The sequence below is a fragment of the Orycteropus afer genome, unplaced genomic scaffold (genome assembly GCF_000298275.1).
Source record: "Orycteropus afer afer isolate SDZICR_OR568_19922 unplaced genomic scaffold, OryAfe1.0 scaffold00003, whole genome shotgun sequence".
Lineage (NCBI taxonomy): Eukaryota > Metazoa > Chordata > Mammalia > Tubulidentata > Orycteropodidae > Orycteropus > Orycteropus afer.
The window spans coordinates 23,246,318-23,266,924 of NW_006921590.1; the positions used below are offsets into that span (position 1 = coordinate 23,246,318).

Here is a 20,607-nt window from a genome sequence, read left to right on the forward strand (position 1 = left end):
AAATCAGAAAATAATAAAATTTTATTGTTTTTAGAAAGTTACAAGTTATGTGGTCATAATTTTAAACTTCAGTTTTTCCAGTAGTACCTAGTTAGTAACTTTAGAAAACCAGCTGTGCTGTTCACAGAGAATGTTTTTAAGTGTTGTACAGAAGAGGAGGAAAAACTACTTGTGCTCTTCCTACTGTGACTTTTATCATAGAGCTTTGAATTTAGTATTTTAAAAGAGCGAATGAGTCGAGTGTGTATTGTTGTTTTGGAGGAGGTAGAAGATGAATCTCCTGCATTCATTTCTAAATTGCCACAGGAAAGTAAATGCCTACATTCTCTGCCTTCTGGAAATGTATTGGTAAGATATGAGAGTTTATATGTTTACTGTATGCTACTGAACTATTAGGGGAAATTTTATTTTTTAAGAATAAATAAAAGTTATTTTCCAGTAGTTCCATTCAAAACCCTAAATTAAAGCAAATATAGATGCTTAAATATCATGTAGTATTACTTGTGTGTAAAATGCACATATTTCTGATTTTCACTTATATAGATGCTTAGATAATATTTTAGACTTCTCTTAATCTCTTAAGATTTTTTAAAAATAGTTTGAAAAATAGTAGTTATGGCAACCACGTTTCTGTTTTCATCGTGTGGTTTTAGAAACCGATGTAACTGAAACAGGAACTCTGCATGTTTTAGGAAAGCTTGACGACTAGTAGCTACGCTCAGGAAGACAGACCTTTTCTGTAATGGATTTTATGTATTTACCTGCAAAACTATAGAAGAAGAATTAGATTTTGTCTTTATTTTTAATGCTGTTGTTAATTGGCTTCTTTCACTAGTATAATATGATATCTTATCAGGCTGTGTTGTATATTAGGAAATTGTTATATTTAGACATGCATGTGTTTGTCTCTTCATGTCGTTCAGGTATATGGTACTTTTTTTTCCCCCACAAGCAGTTATTTTCATAAACTGCCAGGTTTGCTTTCTTGAGATTTATATCTTGACACATACAAAGCTAATCCCTGCAAATGATTTTGATGCCCCAATAGAACTTTTCAAAGGGGCCTTCCTTCATGGGCTTTATCATGGATTGGGAACTGCTTGCTTAATAAGTTCTTTCTATCCCATAAGTACATACTGAGGTGTCATACTAGTATCTGGAAGACTTTTTACCAAATGAATAAATAAAAGGCTTCAACTTGTGATAAAGAAAAAAAAAATCTAATTGTATTCATTATACCACCTTATTTAGGTCATACTGAGATACCTTATTTTTTTGCATTGGCTCTATGCACTCGAGTCAGTTTAAACCCATACAGAGTAGAGCTGCCTCATAGGGTTTCCAAGGCTATAATCTTTAGAGGAGCAGATACCTGGGTCTTTTCTCCCACAGAATACCTGGTGGGTTTGAACCACAGAACTTGCGAGTGACACCTGAGTGCTTAACTATTGCACCATAAAGGTGGCTTTTTTTTTTAAAAAAAAAAAAGGCTTTTTTCCCCCCAAGGATGAATCCTGTACTTGATTTAGCTTCATAAAACTTTTGGCTTATGTCAAAAAAAGTGATGATTGGTGCTACAGGGAAGAAAAATTTTCAATTTAGAAGTTATGTGGAAATGCCTTTAGAATCATCTATGTGGTATGACTAATATTATTATTATCTTTTTTATTTTAGCCATCACTGGTGCAAGCAATATTTAACGGAGATCCTGATGAAGTTCGTGCACTAATATTTAAGAAAGAAGATGTTAACTTTCAGGTAAAACAATTAATTCACTGATTTTAGCCTTTAAAACAACGTTTTGAAGCTCTCTACTAGAATTGTGACTTTTATTTGAAAAACATAACAGTTTTGTAATAGTTGTTTCAAATGAGGATAGAAGAGCCCTGAGACTAAAAGCCAGTCAGGGGTCTTGTTTTCCCAACTCTTTACTTTGAAATTTTCCATGCACAGCATACTCTGAACACCTACCTGTATACCTTCCACTTAGGTTCAGCATTGATTGTTATTTTGCCAGATTTGCTTTCTCACTGCTGTTTATACTCTCTCACTGCTGTCAAGTCGATCCCGACTCATAGCAACCCCTCCTTGGGTTTCCAAGATAGTATCATTACAGAAGTAGATTGCTCAGTCTTCCTTTCGAGGAGTGGCTGGTGGATTTGAATCGCCAGCCTTCTGGTTAGCTCAATCCCGACTCATAGCAACCCCTCCTTGGGTTTCCAAGATAGTATAATTACAGAAGTAGATTGCTCAGTCTTCCTTTCGAGGAGTGGCTGGTGGATTTGAATCGCCAGCCTTCTGGTTAGCTCAATCCCGACTCATAGCAACCCCTCCTTGGGTTTCCAAGATAGTATCATTACAGAAGTAGATTGCTCAGTCTTCCTTTTGAGGAGTGGCTGGTGGATTTGAATCGCCAGCCTTCTGGTTAGCAGTCAAGTGCCTTAGGCACTACGCCACCAGAGCTCCTGATATTTACACAGATTATATATATTTATTCCCATTTGAAAGTAAGCTGTAGACATCATGATACCTTCCTTATCCCTACGTACTTCAGTGTGCATTTCAGATCAGGATTCCTTTTCTAAACTTGAAATAAAAGACATTTCTATTTATTATACATCTGATTGGTTATGAGATCAAATTTTCTTTCTGTTAGTAATCATGCTGAACACTTTACAAAGATTCTTTTCATTAATTTTCCCTAATTGATTGTCTCAGTTAAGAGAGACATATTATTTGAAATATCTCCAAACTTAAAGATACAGTAGATTTAATATTCAGGACTGACTTGTGGGACAATTTTAGAAAAAGTGGTTGTATGTATAATTTCTTCTTTTTATATGTTTCTCTAATGGTCAATAATTAATTTATTAAATTGAGGCTGAAAGTATGTAATTTAATAACATCAAACTAATGTATATATTTTTACTGGAAACAAATACATCTTTGAATTGTGAATTGGGGAGAAGCATCATAATGATTGATAACTTTTGGGTAGCTGTATCAATGCCAGAATTGACCAATAAATGATTATAGTTCTAAGAAGATACCCTGTAAGCTCATTTGGAGCTCTTATCTTTCTTCTTCTCTTTCCTATAGTACTACTGTGACTACTTAACGTTGGGTAGATATAAATAGTATTTGTCTTACGTTTTAAAATTTGTATATCCCAATAAATTTGAAACTTCAGCTAAAATGATTAATTTTAACTTTGAGTACTGATCAAAATGTTATCTTTTTTTTTTCTCGCCCCCCTCCCCTTCAACTTTCTAAGTGGTTTGTCTTATTGTATTTGGAAAAGGAGTTTGGGTAGGGTAGTGGTTAAAGCATTTGATTTGACTGCTAATCAGAAAAGTTGGCGGTTTGAACACACCAGCAGCTCTGTGGGAGAAAGATGAGGCAGTCTGCTTCCATAAAGATTTGCAGCGTTGGAAACCCCATTGGGACAGTTTGACTTGGTCCCGTAGGGTTGCTGTGAATCAGAATCAACTCAATGGCAGTGGGTTATATTTGGAAAATGTATACAGCTAATTAGGATTAGGAAACATGCATCTAATTCAGGGTTTATTTTAAATAGCGTCCTCATCACCTTATCTAATTGGGGTGACCTTGAGAGTCTCTTTTCTTAGGACAGAAAGTAGCTGTTTCTTCTGCTGCGATGTCCTTGGGGAGCTATTGTGTATATGTGACTCTAACTTCTTTGGTGTTTAGCCTCCACTTTTCTGCTTACAGATTACTTTCTTTACTTGCTTGCTACCATCATTTTTTAGTAAGTCCTAGTTTGTTCTCCTGTTTTGAAACCTAGGGCATAACTAAAAGTTAGAGTAGTACCCCAGATCTGTAGCCTCTTTTTGAGGATGACTTCTTTATGGTTGTCTTCAGTGATATTTGGGTTTTGTGACAGATATTTTTATGGTTGCTTTTAGGCCTTTTCTCTTATGACTTTCTTAATCCTAGAGTGGTATTGTCATAATTTTAAGATTTCTTAAATATTGCCTGTTGTTCTCACTTATGATGGTAAAAGTTTTCTTTTTGTATTTTTGTCCTCTGATAAGGAACCACTTGAAAATTTAAGAGGCAATGTATATGTGTAATATAATTTACTGTTTCATATAAAATTTATTTCATATAAAATCCACTGACTGTCAATAGGTACAAGATTTTTAAGATTTATGTCACTGTAACGGTGTATTTCTAAAATCAATTTATTTTAAAAAGTGCTGGGAATAGCATATGACTTTTTGAAACTCAGCTTACTCTTAAGTATTTTGAAGTTATTTTTAGAAATTTTTAGAATGAGTGCAAGGGTTTAGATTTGTTTCTATATTGTTAGACATATGATTATTATTTTAAATTAGTTCCTTTAGTCAAATCCTAAAGTTTTGAACCACTAAACAGCATCTTTCTTAGTATCACAGCTAATTGATTTTTAATAAAATACTAATTTGGAAAATTATACTTCATATTATTTGATATGAGAAGGAAGTTTTTGTTTTCTTTTGTTATAGAAGATAGGTAAAATAATTTCACTAGAAATACTGGGGTTTTGTATTTGGAGGCTATTGGCCACAGGTATTGACTACCTGACTAAACAGAGGTTTATCACTTGTATAATAATTTAATCCAGAACCGCTGGGTGGTACAAACAGTTAATGCATTCTGCTGTTAACCAAAAGGTTAGAGGTTCAAGTCCACCCAGAGGTGCTTTGACAGAAAGGCCTGAAATCTACTGAAAAATCAGCCACTGTAAACCCTATGAAGCACAGTTCTGCTCTCATACACATGGGGTTGCGATTAGTCAGAATCCAACTCAGTGACATCTGGTTACTGGTTAATAATTTAATCCAGACTAAAACAACTCTTGAGTTCATTCAGATAGCAATGTGCAAGTGAGCTTTCTCCCCTTTTTAGAGATGAGTCTGGTACTAAAGGCAGCAACCAAAGAAACTGAAAGGAGACCCCTCCCTACAAATTTCCTTTTAAACAAAAAATCAAGAAGAAACATCTTTTCCAGAAGCCCACAAAACTCACTCACTAAGGTCCCATTGGTTACATGGCTGCCCTGAACAAATCCACTCACTAGCAGAGTAGAATAGATTAACATACTTACTTAGATCAGTCATGGTTTATCCCCTGGGGTGAGAATTGAGGCTCAACTTCATTGAATATATTGCTGTTCAGTATGTGGAAAAATCAAGATTATCGTAAGAAGGAAGAAAGGAGAAATAGTTGATTGAACAGAAAGCCTAACATAGGAAGATTAAAACCCAAGGAGGCGTCGCTATAAGTTGGGACCAATTTGACGGCAGTGAGTTTGGTTTTAAAACCAATGGAAAGATAATATTTAGAAAAATAAAACCACCTCGATGTGGAAGAAGCACTATAAACCAAAAAAATAAAACATAGTTAAGTAGTTTTTAAGAGCAGAGTGGTATATGTAGTGAAGAGCCCTTGATCTGTAAGTTGAACAACCTAGGTTCTCATATTTTCTTAGCCTTATTAGCTATATAAATAGGGCATATTTGTTTAACTTCTTCAGGACTTACTTTTCTTTTTCTGTAAAATGTGTGGGATTATGTTAATGACCTTCAAAAATTCTGAATGACTTTAACAGACTATTCTAGCTTTTACCCAAAGTCTGTTTCTAGGTTTATGTGGCAAAAATAAATAAATGTTAATGATACCACATTTCAGAAGAAAGATCTGACTCTTCTTTATAAGAAAATTATTTTCTACACGTATAATTGTTTTTTCTATCCAGAGTGATTGAAATTGCTGTTAACTATAGAATTTTATTTCTGAGACAGTGATTTTAAATGTTACTCAATTTAACTTATACAGCCATCTCCTAAAGTTGGTACGCTAACATTCCATTTTATAGGTGACAAACTCAGAACAGTTAAACATCTTCAGGGTTAAGAAGTATAGCAGAATAGCAGTTTTGAACCTATATGAGACTGACAGTAGTTAGGGAAATAAGAAAGCAAATTGGAGAGAAAGAAATTCTTTATTGCCAAATAGTGTCATAAAGTAATAATGGTTCAAAGATTTTTCTCCCTGAAAGTTGTCTGTGCTCTATGGACTCCCACCTTGTAAACTATGATACAAATATAATCCTAATTTTCATGATACTGACTACTTGTTTACATTTTAGAATTGTACATAATTAAACATACAAGTCTCTCTTGGGAGAGAACAAAGGGGCTAAAATTCTCAGGACAGGGTAACTGAGAAGATAGAGAGCTACAAAGAGAAAGTCTCAGAGATCTATAGAATATTCCCCTCAAGATCTTAGCTGGTACTAAGCAGTACTTGTGTGTAAGAGTGCTACTAACTTAGGCTGGTGAAAGAATAATCAAACCTTCAAAAAGTATCTCTCTTTTTTTTAATATAACGGCTTTATTAAGATTGATTCACATGCTGTGTACTTCACCTAAGTAATGTGTGTAATTCAGTGGCTTTTAGTATATTCACAGAGTTATGCAACTATCATCACAGTCAATTTTAGAATATATTGATCATCCCAAAAGAAACTCCGTATTTATTAGCTGCCACTCTGTCATCTCTTCTACCCTCTCACCCTCACTCTAACTTCCTTACAACTCTAATGTACTTTTAGTCACTATAGATTTGCCTATTTTATACATAAAAATGGAATCACACAATATGTAGTGTTTTGTGACTGGCTTCTTTCATTTAGCATAATGTTTTTAAGGTTCATCCATGTATCAGTACTTCATTTCTTTTTATTGCTGAATAAATTATTTTATGGATATAGTATCTTTTATTTATTTGTTGATCAGTTGATGGACATTTAGATTGTTTCTACTTTTGCCCCATTATGAATAATGCTGAATGGACATGGGTGTAGAAGTGTTTGTGTGACCATATGTTTTTATTTCTCTTGGTTATATATCTATGAGGGTTTGGTTAGGCTATATGGTGTTTAATCTTTGAGGAACTGCCAGACTGTTTTCTAGTTTCTTCACATCCTTGCCAACACTTACTGTCAGTCTGTGAAGTAGTGCATTCGTCCCTCAGTATCCGTGGGGATTGGTTCTAAGACCCCTAGCAGATACTAAAATCCATGGATGCTCAAGTCCCTTACATAAAATGATGAAGCATTTGCGTAAAACCTATGCCCATCCTCCCTTATACTTTAAATCATCTCTAGATTACTTATAATACCTAATATGCTGAAAATACTATGTAAATAGCACTTTATACTCCCTTTGAGGGAGTGCTTTGACTACTTAATTGTTCCCCACACTCTTCAGTATTTTCAGACTGCAGGTGGTTGAGTCCATGAATGTGAAATCCACTGAAATGGAGGGTTGACTATATTTATCTCATAGTGGTTTTGATTTGCATTTCACTGATGGCTAAAGGTTGTTATTTTACGCCAAGTTTTGGGATGATTTGTTTTGCAGCAACAAAAATCAAAATAAATGTTTATAAAAACTTTGTTTTCATCTAAATATTCAGAGCCCATCTTCATATGTTGAAAAGAAATGCCTATTTAAAAAATGTATAGGCCATTTAGACATTTTGTTGATTGAATCAACTGACTGACACACCACTGAATGTGTCAGACTTACATATTTTGTGAAACTGGCAGTTTTCTGTTCTAGTCCAGCAATATTTTGGGAATAGAAATTTTATGCATTAGTTCTCCAAATGGTTATTGTCATTGAGGGTTTTCAGAAGATGGAGTCATGCCTATAACCATCACATTTGAACTCTATACCAACTTAATCCCTAAGCAACTAGGTAAAGCAGATAGAAATAATGATACTGGAGTTATGAGCAACTATGGAGAATATAAAGTATCGGAATTAGTGAAGGTGAAGAAAAAGAGCAGATTAAATGACTGGGAAAAATAAATGAACCCACCTAACCAGTGGAAGTGGAGACTCAGACCTGAGAGGACTCATTAGAAAAACAAAAGAGGTAAGCAAAGGGAAGGAGGGAAAAAGAAGCACACAATGATGGAACCCACAGAGGCATTAAATGACTAACTGCCATCCAGTCAATTCCGACTCAGCGACACCCTTTGGGTTTCTGAGGCAGTAAATCTTTATGGAAATAGATTGCTCAGTCTTTCTTTCATGGAGTGGCTATGGGTTTGAACTGCCAACCTTCTGGTTAGCAGTCAAATGCCTTAAGCATTATGCCACCAGAGCTCCTTACAGAGGCACTGGAGATCAGAATACCCACACCAGTGACCTTGGGCTCTAAGTGAGTAGATAACCTTACTGGATCAATACCCCCATTGGCTTGGGCTGCCTTGCCTCAGAGTCCAGAAAGGAGTGGGAGAAGGGGAGAAACTCCATCTGAGTAGTCGGAACTCCGGCACAGCAGTGAGCTGGGGTTCAACTCTTCTACAATCTCTTTTAGCACAGAGTGGACCCCAGGGTATTGGGTCCTTCTCAATCCAAGCAGAAAGTACTGGCCCTCTACCCATTGGGGTCTCTGTCAATTTTGAACCGTGGTTCTTTGATTGACAATAAGATGTCATCATTAGTAGACAGCTCAGAAAAATGCAAACTACCTGCCTGTGCGTGCATTGCTCCAAGTAGAGAACTCCTTCTAACTTTCATCCAGAGACTTGATTCTGCACCCCTCTTCCCCCCCACACACACACTTTTTCTTTTCTTTTTCTTTCTTCCACTTCTCCCCTGCCACATCCAGTAGAAGAAACACATTAGACCTCTACCAGGCAACAGGAGTCATTACGCTGAACACCTCACCCAATATACAGATATACAATAGCTCCTGTGCCAAAGAATCAATGATAGACAGTGGACAGCACCTGCTCGCCCGAACTCCAAACCCTCTTCACTCCAGAGACCTGCATCCACATCCCCATCAGTGATTCCTCCAATGTGTAGAGAGAGCTGGAGAGCAACCCAGTACAGCTGAGTTAATAACCAAAAAAGTAATCTGCTCCACACTTTCAGATATACTAAAACGTAAAACATAAAACAGAAAGACAGCAACCTCAGAATGTCTAGGAAACAACAGACAACCTCAAATCAAACAAACAAACAAAACAAAACAAAAAAAACATACAAGGCAATAGAAATAAAAGCCCAGGCTAAAGAGCTATTTATCATGGAAGAAGATTAAGTAATAGAACTATCTGAGAAGGAATTCAGAAGGTATAAATATAGGACTGGGAACTCTGGTGGCATAGTGTCTAAGGCATTTGACTGCTAACCAGAAGTCTGGCGGTTCAAATCCACCAGCCACTCCTTGGAAGGAAGATTGGCAATCTACTTTCGTGGAGATACCACCTTGGAAACCCAAGAAGGGGTCTCTATAAGTCAAATTGACTCAACAGCAGTGAGTTTTTTTATTTTATTTTTCTAATTTAATATATAGGACTCTTCAAGAGCTCAAGGAAACCATAAACAGAAACAATGAGAAGGCAGACAGTACCCTGGAAGAATTCAAGAAAACCATTCAAGAACAAAATGACAAGATATAAATATAATTAGAACTCATACAAAAACAGTAGTTAGAAATCAAGGAAACACTAAAATTACAGAAACAGACAACACAGTGGAAGGACAAAAGAATAGACTAGAACTGGCTGAAGAACATATTTCCCAGCTAGAAGACAAATCCCTTGATGCCTGTATGAAGAAAAATCAGAACAAATATTTAAGAAACATAAAGAGAACCTAAGAGTTATATGGGATGACATTAAAAGAAACAACATACACCTGATTGGAATACCAGAAAAAAAAAAAAAAAAAAAAAAAACTGAGAAGATTGTGGAAGACTTGCTAACAGAATATTTCCTCCACATCATGAAGGAAGAAAAGATACCTTTCCAGTTACTGCCATTGATAACTGAAATTGCCCAGTCATAGATGGTATCCTCTCTACTACTTACTCTTACAGGACCTGTTACTGATAGGCAGTTCTGGTATTTTATTTTTCTATGAAAAGCAAGTTCTGTAAGCCTTACTGTAGGAGTATCTGATTACTATTAATTTGTTGTTATGTGCCATCAAGTCAGACCTGACTCATAGCGACCACTCCTTGGGTTTCCGAGGTGGTATCACTACAGAAGTAGATTGCCCAACCTTCCCTCCGAGGAATGGCTGGGTGGTTTGAACCGTCAGCCTTCTGGATAGCAGTCAAGTGCCTTAGGCACTACGCTACCAGAGCTCCTCTATTAATTTGTAGAAGAGAGTAAATTCAGTATTTAGAACAGGATATTGAATTGTCTTCTTAAATACTATTAATTGTAGAGTAATATGTAGAGTACTACTGCTAGATTCCACACTTCCTATGTAGAATTTGCCAAAGGGCAAGAACCATACCTTTTATTTTATAGGATAGTTAACACTAGACAGGAATCTTAGAGACTGAATAGTTAAATGGTGTCTATTAGAGATGAGTTAGAAGCAGTGCCCCCGGAGTTTTATTTGATATCATCACTTTCACTTAACAGCGTCTTCGGACTCCACAGCAGTGAGGTTGATTTTTGGTTTTGAAGAGCCCAATTGTCTTTATGGCCTGTTCTGTTTTCTGTTTAGCGGTATGTTGTCTCCCCTGGTTTGTCACTCCTAATTCTGCCTAATGGCTTAATATTATAAGACATTTCTTAGTTTTTCTCTTGTAGTAGTGATCATATAAGTCTTTAGTAAATACTTCTTAGCTTAATTTGATATGTTTGTTTTTTTTTTATAACTTTTTATTGTGATTTGAGTGAAAGCTTACAGAGTTGAAAGTTTTCCATTCAACAATTCATACACATTTTGTTTTGTAACATTAATTGCAGTCCATATAATGTAATTAATAGCTCTCTTCCCACAGTTCTCCTTGTGTTTACTGTATCCATTTGCCCTCTTTCCTGTCCCTTCCTGCCTTTGAATCTTTATCCTTGGGCAAAGGCTGACTTTTTGATCTTCTATGGTTGATTGTTCTAATGACTACATACCTCCCTAGTGTTACTGTTCACTTTATAGGCCTGTCTGGTGTTTGGCCGAGAGTTGAGCCACAGGGGTAAATTTGATGTAATTTGTTATATTGATTCAGTCACTGGGCAAATATGTACCAGTTACTATGCTGGGTACTTGGAAGACATATTGAGTCATACTGTATTTTTCTCCCCCTGCTCTTCCATGCTCTTTCCTACCTCAGGATAGCAAACGTGTGCCCACATTCTCTCCAACTCCCTTTGTCTCATCTTCAACTTGTGCTCATTCTTCAGTTGCAGCTTGTAGGCAGAATTTTTAAGATGATCTCCAAGATTTCATTCCCTGCTTATAGACAAACCCTGTATAATCCTTGGTACTGTGAATATGATGGGTTATCATTCTTGTGATTAGGTTATGTCATCTGAGACAGTTGATTTTAGGAAAGCAAGATTAATGACCTAGACCTGACCCAATCACATGAATCCTTTCAATCTCTCTCTAGAGTCAGAGGCAGGAGGAGTAAGAGGTTTGAAGTTTAAGAGGTATTTGATTTGAGAGAAAGTCTCTGTTGCTGGCTTTGAAGATCAAAGGGGCTCAAGCCTGCAGGTGGCCTCTAGGAGTTGAGGCAACCTCTGGCATGTAGCCACCAAGAAAATAGGACCTCATTCCTACAGCTAAAAGGAACTGAATTTTGCCAAATGATCCTAGAAGAAGATTCTTCCTTAGTCAGTCAACCAGCTGAAAATACAAGTCCATTGACAGCTTCATTTCAGCTTTTTGAGACCCTAAACAGAGAAGCCAGCTATAATTTGCTTTGACTTACGCCCTACAGAGCTGTGAGCTAATAAAATATTATTCTTTTAAGCTGCTGAGTTTGTGGTAATTTGTTACACAGCAATAGAAAACTAGTACATGGCTTAAATATCACATTTTCTTCATCACCTTACCTGTTCCCCGAGAGACTATTAGGTTGGTCTAACAGGGTCACAGTGAGTCAAAAATTGACTCCATGGTACCTAACAACAATAGATGCCCATAGCACAGTGAACATCTTTGTAATGCTTATCACATTAAATGACTGACATATTCAGTAACTTTAACTCCGTGGAAATAGGAACTTTGAATTGTTCCCTGTATTTACCCACTATATATTTAAAGGGGGAAAAAAAAAAAAACACTGCCATCGAGTCGATTCCAACTCATAGTGATCTCCTTTGGGTTTCCGAGGCAGTAAATCTTTATGACTGCTAACCAGAAGGCTGGCAGTTCAAATCCACCAGCCACTCCTCGGGAGGAAGGTTGGGCAATCTACTTCTGTAGTGATTGTTGTTGTTGTTGTGTGCCGGTCGAGTCGGCCCCAACTCATAGTGACCCCTCCTTGGGTTTCCAAGGCAGTATCATTACGGAAGTAGGATTGCCCAACCTTCCTTCCGATACTGCCTCAGAAATCCAAGGAGGGGTTGCTATGAGTGGAGGCTGACTTGACGGCACATAGTAACAACAACAAATCTTTACAAAAGTAAATTATCCAGCCTCTTCCTTCCGCAGAGGGGCTGGTGGGTTTGAACCGACAACCCTCTGGTTAGAAGTGGAGCTCCTTATATGTTAAGTTGTAGTAGCCATTTAAAAAGCATTGGAAGTGAATAAATAAAAACAAGACATAAACTCTGACTCCAGGAAGTCTATTGTCTAAAGATGTTGGCTGTTTGTGCTGTATAGTGGTAGTGGTGGTGAGTGTGGTGTGTGTGTATATTTCATGGGTGGGAGCAGTCAAGTGTTGGTTGCCATTTGCAATTAAGCTAAACTGGTTCTTTCCTCTGAGTAGTCATTTTTCCTTGTATCCCAACCAGTACTTGTTGAAGGCAGTTCAAGTCACCTTGACTTAGGAAGGGTGAATCCTTTAAAAAAAGAAAAAAACAGTGTGTATACTTGATATGCTTGTGAGCAAAGGCAATAGTCCCTTATGAAAAAGTAAAAACTTTGTTGTCATTTGCGGCATGGTTCATCACAGCATTGACTTTGGAAGGGACATCTGAGAACAGCCCTGTTCTACTCAGTTCTCTGCTATAACGACAAGCTACCCCGAATCCTTTCTTGCCCTCTGTGCTCAAGAATGAAAATGGGTTCTAGAGCAGTTATTTAATAAAAGTTATTATTATTAGAGCTTCCTTGACAAACTGGATAGAGTCTTTATTATTGTAATATAGGTCTAAATCACAGTCAATAAATAAAAGTAAGGATTGCAGAATTACTGAACACACAGCACAAAAGCAACATGGAATAATGGAAACTTCAGGTGGAGAACGGATGCTGGGAGCTGCCATTCATGGTTAATGAACTGCCTAATAAGGCAAGTAGTAGCTTTGGTGGCGTAGTGCCTAAGGCACTTGACTGCTAACCAGAAGGCTGGCGGTTAAACCCACCAGCCACTCCTGGGAAGGAAGGTTGGGCAATCTACTTCCATAGTAATACTGCCTCAGAAACCCAAGGAGGGGTCGCTATCAGTCAGCTCCGACTCCACACAGTGAGTTTGGTTTAGTTTTTGGTAATAAGGCAAGTGTATAGTTTTTGACAACGTGGATTTTGCTTTTTAGATCATGTTGCCAAAACAGTGGCATATAAAAGCAAAGTTTAAATAGATGATACATTGGTTATTGGTGTTAACCAAAGTACCCATAATAATCAATGGCAGAATTGAGGGGGTGGGCGTGATAACAGAGGGAGATGACACAATGTTTTGTCTCACCCCACTCCAATTCATATATTCGCAAAGAAAATATTTTGTATTTTGTTTGAATTACATAATTTTATATACTGTGAAAATAATTGATTTAATTAAAATCGATTGACAACTTATATTTGATATATTTCTCAAAGTTACAGTGACAAAACCTTGAGACAGATATTTTTAAATGTTTTACTCTGTGATTATTTAAGTACATGTAAATGACACAAATATTTTAAATCCATAATATACTATTTTTTGGTAGTTTTTTAAATAGAAAATCAACGTGAGTATTATTTACTAGAGTTGGCTGAAGCATGAAGCACTTTTCTTTCTACCATCTCAGAAAATAAAGAATTAGTTAATGATTTTATAGCACATGTCAGTTACAAAATTGTGTATGTCAAGTTTCTGTCATTAGTTTGGAAAACAAATATGTACAGTGAGGGTTTTGTCTGTGTGCATGTGTGTGTTTACATAGAAATTATATTACATTCAGTTGTGGTTTTTTATGTTTTTTCCCTAAAGATTGCCTTGCATAAATCTCTGGTAATGAAATTTCTGCTTTTGTTCCATATTCCTCTGTAGACCCAAATTGGTGGTTTGCAGAGGGGTAGAGTATAGAGCTCAGTAACTTTCTCTTTTCAATTTTCAGGTGACTTTTTCATGATGAACATTAGTTTGGGAGAATAAAAGTTCTCAACAAAGGAGGCTACTGTTTTAAAGCTGAAATATTAGGGCCTTCTTCCAAATTATAAGTTTTCCCTCTTAGTTCAGATGTGTTTCAAAAGATGTTCTGGAAGAATGATTAAGCACTAAAAAAAAAAAAAAGAATGATTAAGCACTTACCTTTTTTTTCCTCCTTTCTCTTAACCTTTTCAAAATTGAAATATAACACATTTAAAAAATATAAAACAAATACAGAATGTAATAAATTTAAATGGAACTACTTTTGTTGTTGTTGTTATTTGCCGTCGACTCATAGCGACCCCTCCTTGGGTTTCTGAGGCAATATCACTGCGGAAGTAGGATTGCCCAACCTTCCTTCCGAGGAGTGGCTGGTGGGTTTGAACTGCCAGCCTTCTGGTTAGCAGTCAAGTGCCTACCCAGATTCAAATACTAACCTCTAGAGATCAGTGGTTTGAACCCACCAGCAACTCCACTCCACAGGAGTGCTCCCATAAAGATTTACAGCCTTGGAAACCTTATAGGGCAGTTCTGCTCCATCCTGTAAAATAGCTATGAGTTAACTCAATGGAAGTGGGATTTATTACTCAGATCAAGGAACAGTATTACTAGCACCTCAGAAATCCCTCTGTACCCACTTCTTAATCAAAATCAGCCCCCTCCTCCCATGTAACCAGTAATCTGACTTTTATAATCTCTTGGTTTTCTTTAGAGTTTTACTATCTAATTATTCATCAGTAAGCAATGTAATTTAGTTATGCATGTTATTGAATTTGATGTAAATGGATCATACAATGTACATTCTTTTTAGGGCTCATTCTTTTGTACAACACTATTTTAAAAATTTACTTGTGTTATGTGAAGGTAAAGTTTATTTTTATCTGTTCTGCTGCTGGTAGATAGTTGAGTTGTTTCTGATTTTTGCCTGTTAGGATGCCGTGATTCTTAAACGTGTCTTTTATACATAAACATACAGTTCCATAAGGTATACTAGGCATAGAATTTCCAGGATATACGCTACATATATCTTCAGCTTCACTAGAATAATGCCATTATTATTAAACAATTTACATTCCCCTGAGCATTGTATGAGCATTCTGTGTGGTCCATGTGGTCCACATCCTTGGACTACACTTTTGATGCTTGTCAGACTGTTTTTTGTCAGTCTGATAGGTATGTTCATAGTGGTATCTCATTATTTGTTTGAATCTGAATTTTTTTGATGACTGTATCTAGCACCTTTTTTGTAAGTTTATTAGACATCCCGTCCTGTATGAAGTGCCAGCTAAATATTTTACCTATTTTTCTTTTGAGTTGTTTATGTTATTAATTTGCAGCAGTTCTTCATGTCTTCTGGTTATAAGCCCTTTGTAATCTATATATGTTACAAATATCCTCTCCTGTTCCAATTTACCCTTTCACTCTTAATGGTGCCTTTGAACGTGAGGTCTTTATTTTAACATAGTCTACTTTTCCAGTGTTTTCCTTTCTGGTTAGTGCTTTGGATGGCTTGTTTGAGAAATCTTTCCCTATCCTGATTTATAATGATAATAACCCATGTCTATTTCTGAGAACTTTATCATTTTGCTATTTATATTTACCTTTATAACATGTATTAGAACCAGTAGATGTGTGTATCCATATATATAAAATGTATATGCATATGAATGTATATGTATGTGTATATGTGTGTATGTTTTAAAGAGATTTATTTTAGGTAATTGGCTCACATATTTGTGGGGGCTGGCAAGTCTGAAATCTGTTGGGCAGGCTGGCAGGCTGGAAACTTGGCAAGAGTTTACCTTGAAGTCTTGATTCTGAAATTTGCAAGGCAAGCCAGGAAGCTGGAAACTCAGCAGGAGTTGACACTGCAGTCTTGATGCAGAATTTCTTCTTCTCTGGGAGATTTAATTTATCACCTTCATGGATTGTTCTTTTGGTGCCTTATCTCAACACTCCTTCTCCAACCAGCATATTTTCTCTTGTCTTTTCTTGTAGAACTTTTTTAGTTTCAGATTTGGCAGGTAGGTCTATGATCTGTTTTGGCTTAATTTGTTTATTCAGTTTTATTTTGATAAAATAAAACAAAAAGTTTGCCTTTCAGCCATACTTACATGTACAATTCAGTGGCAACATTAATTACATTCACCATGTTGTACAGGGAGCTCTGGTAGCATAATGCCTAAGGCACTTGAATGCTAATCAGAAGGGTGGTGGTTCAAACTCACCAGCCACTCTTGGGAAGGAAGATGGGGCAATCTACTTCCGTAGTGATACTGCCTCAGAAACCCAAGGAGGGGTCGCTGTGAGTCGGGTCCAACTGGACGGCACATAACAACAACAACAACATGTTGTACAACCATCACCACTGTTCCTTTTACTCTTAGCAGAAAGTCAGTACCCTTAAATAGTACCTCCTTACTTTCTCCTCCCACCTGCTCCTGGTAAGCACTAATAAACTTAGGTCTGTATGCATTTGCCTCTTGTCATAACAATATTTGTCCTTTTGAGTCCGACTTACTCAGTATAATGTTTTCAAGGCTTATCCATAGTATATAGCATGTATTAAGACTGTATGTTCATGGTTGAATCATATGTATACCATATTTGTCTATCCATTCCTCTATTTATGGATGTTTAAGTTATTTCTGCCTTTGGGCTATTGTGAATAGTGCTGTAGTGAGCAGTAGTGTACAGGATTCTGTTTGTGTTCCTACTTTCAGTTATCTTGGGTACGTAACTAGGAGTGGAATTGCTGGGTCATATGGTAATTCTGTGTTTATGAGTTAATTTTTATTTTAGGTGTGTAGATTGAGGTTCATTTTTTGGCATATGGGTATTTGGTTGTTCCAGGACCATTTATTGGAGAGATTATAATTTCTCCATTGAATTGCCTTTGTGTTTTTGTCAAAAAATCATTTGGCCATATCTGTGTGGGTAGTTTCTGGACTCTCTTTCCTGGATATATCTGTCCTTTCTTTTACACCACACTCACATTGCCTTGATTAATGCAGTTTGAAATCACAATGGGGCTCCAAATTTTTCTGTTTTTTTTTTTTTTCAAAATTGTTTTGACTATTCTAATTTCTTTGTCTTTTCACAGAAATTCTAGAATAAGCTTGTTAATATCTACAAAAAATTCTGCTGAGATAGTGATTGAGATTGTATTGAATCTATATTTCAAATTGAGAAAAATTGATAGCAACAATGCATCTTCCAATCTGTAAGCATGGTATCTCTCTGCTTTTATATTGGTCTTTGTGATTTCTTTCATGAATGTTTTGTGTTTTCATCATTCAAATCCTGTAAATATTTGCTAGATTTATACCTGTTTCTCTTTTGCTTCCTCCTTTCCTTTCCCTCTTTGACTTCCCCCTCTCTCTTTCTTGCTCTCTCTTTCCTTCTTATTCTTTGTTTCTTTTTTTTTTTTTTGTGCTACTGTAAATGGTACTTTTTAAAAATTTCTAGCTGTTCATTCCTAGTATGTAGAAGTACAACTACTTTTTTATATTGACTTTGTATCTAGCAATTTTGCTAAACTTACTGGTTCTAGAGGAGCTCTGGCATAGTGCCTAAGGCATTTGACTGCTAACCAGAAGGCTGGTGGTTCAAGCTTGCCACTCCTCGAAAGAAAGACCGGGCAATCTACTTCTGTAGAGATACCTCCTCAGAAACCCAAGGAAGGGTCGCTATGAGTTGGAATCGACTCGATGGCAGTGAGTTTGGTGTGGATTAGTTCTAGGATCTTCTTGTAGATTCTTTTGGATTTTCTGTATTAAAAAATATATCTATTAATAGAGATATTTTTATTCTTTCCAGTATGTATATCTTTTCTTTTTCTTAACTGCATTGACCAGGACTTCTAGTATGTGGTTGAATAGTATTGTCGAGAGTGGACATGTTTACCTTGTTCCTGATCTTTGAAGGAAAACATTTACTCTTTCACCACTCTGTGTAGTAAATTACATTGTACAGCTTTCCAAGCCATTGTCTTTGTAACTCCCCCGGATTGCTGGGTGGGACCATGCAATTTAAACTCCTGATTGTTAAAGTCATCCACCTGGCATGACTTTCGTGGAGCAGCATAAAGTAATCTGGGAAAGTTTGCTCTTTCTCAGGCATGTAGAACTCTGATGTTGGGATAGTTGGTTTTGCCATTCTGCCAGGCTCAAAATCACCCTTCTAGACTATGGGATCTGACTATGGGCTGAGAGAGATACCCAGCTGAGAGAGAGGTGCCTGGCTGAGAGACGGCGGCAGTGGAACCAAGAGGCACAAGGCAAGAGTGGCAAGCTTACCTGGCCCACAGAAGCAGAGGCCAGGCCGAGAGACCAAGGACCAGAGAGGTGTGTCTAAGGGTGCAGCAGAGGGGAGACTGTCCTGATTGAAGAATTATCCTGAGTGCATGCCTGAACTTGAATTGTAACCTGTTGCTTCCCTAATAAACCCCATAATCTGTGAGTTCTGTACGGCCACTGCAGCAATTTATGGAACGCAGCAGAGAGGTGGTGGGTACTGTGGAAAGGACGGTTGATGTCAAGGTTGGTAAGAGGGCTAGAGGGTGGTGGCATGTCTGGGTTCATAGGAACAGGCTGTGGGCTGCTGATGGTGATTCTTTCTTACTCTTGTGAAGTTAGAGAAGGTCAGAAGATGCTGCCTCCCTGCCCCTTTAGCAGTTGGTGTCAGGAGCAAGATTTGTTGCAGTGGCTCCAGACTCATGGAAACTTGAGACTTTAAAAAAAAAAAAAAACAAAGAAAGGAGCCTGGGAAGTGAAACTTTGGATTCTTAGATGGTTACTTTGGTTGGTGTTACCTGTAATGGCAGAATATAGAGACAACATGCTGCCGCTGAGGGGAAAAAGGCAAGAGCCAGGCGAGCTAAAGGAAATAATTGATCCAAAGGCTGGGGCTTTTGGTTATACCCAGCCAGAGGCCCAAGGCCATATGCGTAGAATGGGATGGTAATCAAGGTGAAGAGATGAAGCTGGAATGTCTTAAATAGGATTATGTGTTTTGGATTATATTATGTGTTTATCTGCGTGTATTATGGGTATTGAATGTTCTCCTACCTACTTGTACTTGTTAGAAATCATTATAAGGTATGGGATAACAGAGAGCTGTAAGTTTGCCTTCAGCCAGTTCTTAATTTGATATGTTAAAAGGGGAAATAGAATTTGCCCAGAAGAAACACAGGCTTTTATTTCAGATCCTGTGTGTAGAGTATAGGGAGCTTGTTGTTGTTGTTGTTATTTGCCGTCAGACCCCTCCTTGGGTTTCCCAGGCAGTATCGCTACGGAAGTAGATTGCTCGACCTTCTTTCTGAGGAGTGGCTGGTGGGTTTGATCCGCCAGCTTCTGGTTAGCAGTCAAGTGCCTTAGGCACTATGCTGCCAGAGCTCAAGAGATAGAAAACCTGAGCCCCACTCAGAACCTGCTGAGTGATGAAATTTGCCCTTGAAAAGACCCACCTAGGACTACTGAGAGAACAGAAGAATTGCGTTTGAAGACAGGACCTTCAGGAAAAAATGCCTAGCAAGCAGTTAGGCTTTAGGTGCATCAAGGCAGGAAAGCCATGGCCCATGAGAGAAATCCTTTCCAGGACTGCAAGTTAAAGGAAGCTAGTAAGTAGGTGACCTTGTTTGCTACTCACTTATGACCACCTGGGTCCACTTGAGTGGAAATGGGGGAAGTGTAGCAGTGAAGAAATGGGCTGAGTTTGGTACTCTTTGACCTAGCCCACAGACACTGGGGATGAGAAGGGCTGGCTGGTCAAAAGTACAAGGAATTGTGAGCCTATGGGCATTGAAATAGTCCCTGAGGTCTAAGGATGAGAGAGAGAAGGTGCCAGCTGGTCTGAAGTGAAGGGAAGAGTGTGAATCCCAAACTTGAAGCTGGTACCCATGACCTAGCAGGTATGACTAGGGCAGAGCTGACCACAATCTAACCAAATGAAGAGGAATATGTTTGACACTAAGCTGGTTTTAAGTTACTATAATTTGATGGCTTACACTAGACTGGACTTTGCTTGTTTATGGATGAAGATGCCCAAAGTTCCAAGCAGAACAGAAGATTCTCCAGAGAGAAAGGAACATGCTTGTCTCCTCAGAGGACTGGTTTGATGTTGTTGTTGTTGTTTGCCGTTGGGTCGGCCCCGACTCATAGCGACCCCTCCTTGGGTTTCCGAGGCAGTATCACTACGGAAGTAGGATTGCCCAGCCTTCCTTCCGACTGGTTTGATAGGGATGGCCAAATTAAAAATTGG

The 20,607-nt window shown here is 37.6% G+C and overlaps 1 protein-coding gene across 1 annotated transcript in view; it reads left to right on the plus strand.

Moving 5' to 3' along the window:
* The first annotated feature begins 231 nt into the window (after positions 1 to 231).
* The window catches only part of ANKRD28 (ankyrin repeat domain 28), a 195,915-nt gene continuing 175,539 nt past the window's right edge, over positions 232 to 20,607 (plus strand). Inside the window, exons 1-2 of the mRNA XM_007936688.2 lie at positions 232 to 348; positions 1,675 to 1,758. Of these exons, the coding sequence (XP_007934879.1) occupies positions 232 to 348; positions 1,675 to 1,758 (201 nt within the window). The remainder of the gene's footprint in view (positions 349 to 1,674; positions 1,759 to 20,607) is intronic.